The following is a 2,500-nucleotide window of genomic DNA, read 5'->3' as shown; positions in this document are numbered from 1 at the left end:
TTATCTTTTTGTTCCTTAGCCACTTCAGTGTAGCTATGGCTGTATCCTTTAGGTCATTGTCATGCTGAAAGGTGAACTTCCGTCCTCATTTCAGCTTTCTTGCAGAGGGCAGCACATTTTTCTCTTTGATTTTTCTGTATTTTGCTCCATCCATTTTCCTTTCTATCCTGACAAGTGCCCCAGTCACTACTGTTGAGAAACATCCCCATAAGATGATGCTGCCATCACCTTGCTTCACAGGAGGGATGGTGTTCTTTGGTAATGTGCTGTGCTGAGTTTGCACCAAATGTAACGTTTTGCATTTAGGCCGAAAAGTTCCATCTTAGTTTCGTCAGACCACAAAACTTTTTGCCACATGCCTTCAGAATCTCCGGAGTGTTCTTTGTTTTTTTTTGCATACCTCAAACGGGACTCAAGGTGGGCTTTTTTGAGTAATGGCTTCCTTCTTGCCATCCTACCGTATAGGCCAGACTTGTGGAGTGCTTGGGATATTGTTGTCACATGCACACAGTGATCAATCTTTGCCATAAAGGCATGTAACTCTTTCAAAGTTGCCTCTGGCCTCTTGGTGGCCTCTCTGTTAAGTCTCCTCCTTGCTTGGTCATCCAGTTTGGAGGGACGGCCTGATCTAGGCAGGGTCTTGGTGGTACCATATGCCCTCCACTTATAATTATTGTCTAGACTGTGCTCGAAGGGATACTCAAGGCCTTTGAAATATTTTTATACCCATCCCCGATCTGTGCCTTTCCACAACTTTATCCCGGAGGTCTTTTGAAAGCTCCTTGGTTCTCATGGTTGAGTCTTTGCTGTGAAATGCACTACCCAATTAGGGAAACCTACAGGAACAGCTGATTTTATTCTGAAAGAATCAGAATCACTTGAATTTAACACAGGTGGAGGTCAATTTACTTGGTGTGTGATTTTGAAGGTGATTGGTTACACCTGAGCTAATTTACAATTGTTATTATAACAGGGGTGGACACTTATCCAACTAAGATATTCTAGTTTTGTATTTTTCATTGATATTCTGAAATTTGTAGAGTTTGTTTTTCACTTGGAAGTTGTGGGTTACGATGTGTAAGTAAAAGTGGAAAAACTCTGATTTAATTCCAGGCTATAAGGCAACAAAAAGTGAAAATTTTGAAAGGGTGTGTAGACTTTCTCTCGGCACTATATATTCTGGATCACATTCTGCAAGAGCACATTCAACAGAAGTGATGTTATAAATAAATAAACAAACATTTATTATGGAAAAGATAAATCTTTTTACACTCTAAACACAACATTGACTCACCATGAGATGAAGTGCAAGAGTCAGGTGACACCCGAGAAGCCTCTTGTGATGCTGTAATATCAGCCACACGCAAGCCAACACCCAAGGCATTACGCACTGCCATTATGCTAACAACATGCCCTGGTGACACCTGGCTTGTCATAGTTTTCAGGTTCTCTGTCACATTTCCTGCTGCGGGATATAAATGGGTGCAAGCAACAACAATGAGAGAATAAGTGCAGCGAAAAGAAACGTTTCTTTAAATGTGATTAAAAATTTCATGTTCTTTCTATTTTTTTCATTATTAAAGTTTAGAAACATTTTGAAAACTTCAAGAACAAATTAAATGACAAGTTGAAAAAGGAAATGAACAACTAAACTAGTTAATTTATATAAACGGCAAAGAAAATTTGGAGAAAAAGAACTCTGAAATGACCACCCATTTCATTCACTTTGCAAGACACCTTTACTTGCCGTACATCCTTTTCAAGTGATCGTTGGCTCAGAAAGGAGCGTGTACGTGTGTGTGTGTGTGTGTGTGTGTGTGTGAACACGCGATCATATATATATATATATATATATATATATATATATATATATATATAATATATATATATATATATATATATATATATATATGTACACACACACACACACACACACACACACACACACACACACACACACACACACACACACACACACACACACACACACACACACACACACACACACACACAGTATATTTCAAGGAGATGTAAAAGTCACTACCCATTTTTAAAATGCTGTTCTTGTGGTACTAAATCACAAAGACAATTAAATCAAATTATGTCTGGGAGTACATTTTATACTATGTTATATCATGCACTGCAGTTTGTTTGTTATGTTTTGTTTTTGTTTCAGCCACAGATCCCATTGTCATCAGTTTTTGGTGACAACTTTTAATGGTTTTAGGATTCAGTGTTGCATTCTTTCCTCGTTCAGTTTGCCACCATCTCTGAACAGCTGTCAATGACCTCCATACTTAATATCTGGCTGCAATTTTTGCTTTTGCTCAATTGCCCAGCCATTACATATCTAAAACAAAACAGAAACAAAAACAAATTAAAAAAACCCCAAAACAAAAACAAAAACAAAACCAAAACAAAACCTGTAGTGCATGATATAAAATTTTATAACAGACTTAAATTTGATTGCATCATCAATGTGATTTAGTACCACAAGGAC

At 37.6% G+C, this 2,500-nt stretch overlaps 1 protein-coding gene across 3 annotated transcripts in view; it reads right to left on the bottom strand.

Annotated features, from left to right (window-relative positions):
* The window catches only part of LOC147016537 (bromodomain-containing protein 7-like), a 126,942-nt gene that overhangs the window by 13,771 nt on the left and 110,671 nt on the right, over positions 1-2,500 (bottom strand). For all 3 annotated transcript variants that reach the window (XM_085845274.1, XM_085845273.1, XM_085845275.1), the window contains one exon: positions 1,295-1,465. In XM_085845274.1, coding sequence (XP_085701400.1) covers positions 1,295-1,465 — 171 coding nt within the window. The remainder of the gene's footprint in view (positions 1-1,294; positions 1,466-2,500) is intronic.

The sequence above is a fragment of the Eptatretus burgeri genome, chromosome 11 (assembly GCF_056783735.1).
Source record: "Eptatretus burgeri isolate ZD-2024b chromosome 11, Ebu_testis_v1, whole genome shotgun sequence".
In the NCBI taxonomy this organism is placed as follows: Eukaryota; Metazoa; Chordata; class Myxini; order Myxiniformes; family Myxinidae; genus Eptatretus; species Eptatretus burgeri.
Note: the sequence above shows the minus strand (reverse complement) of the source record. Positions and strands in the feature narration are given on the sequence as shown.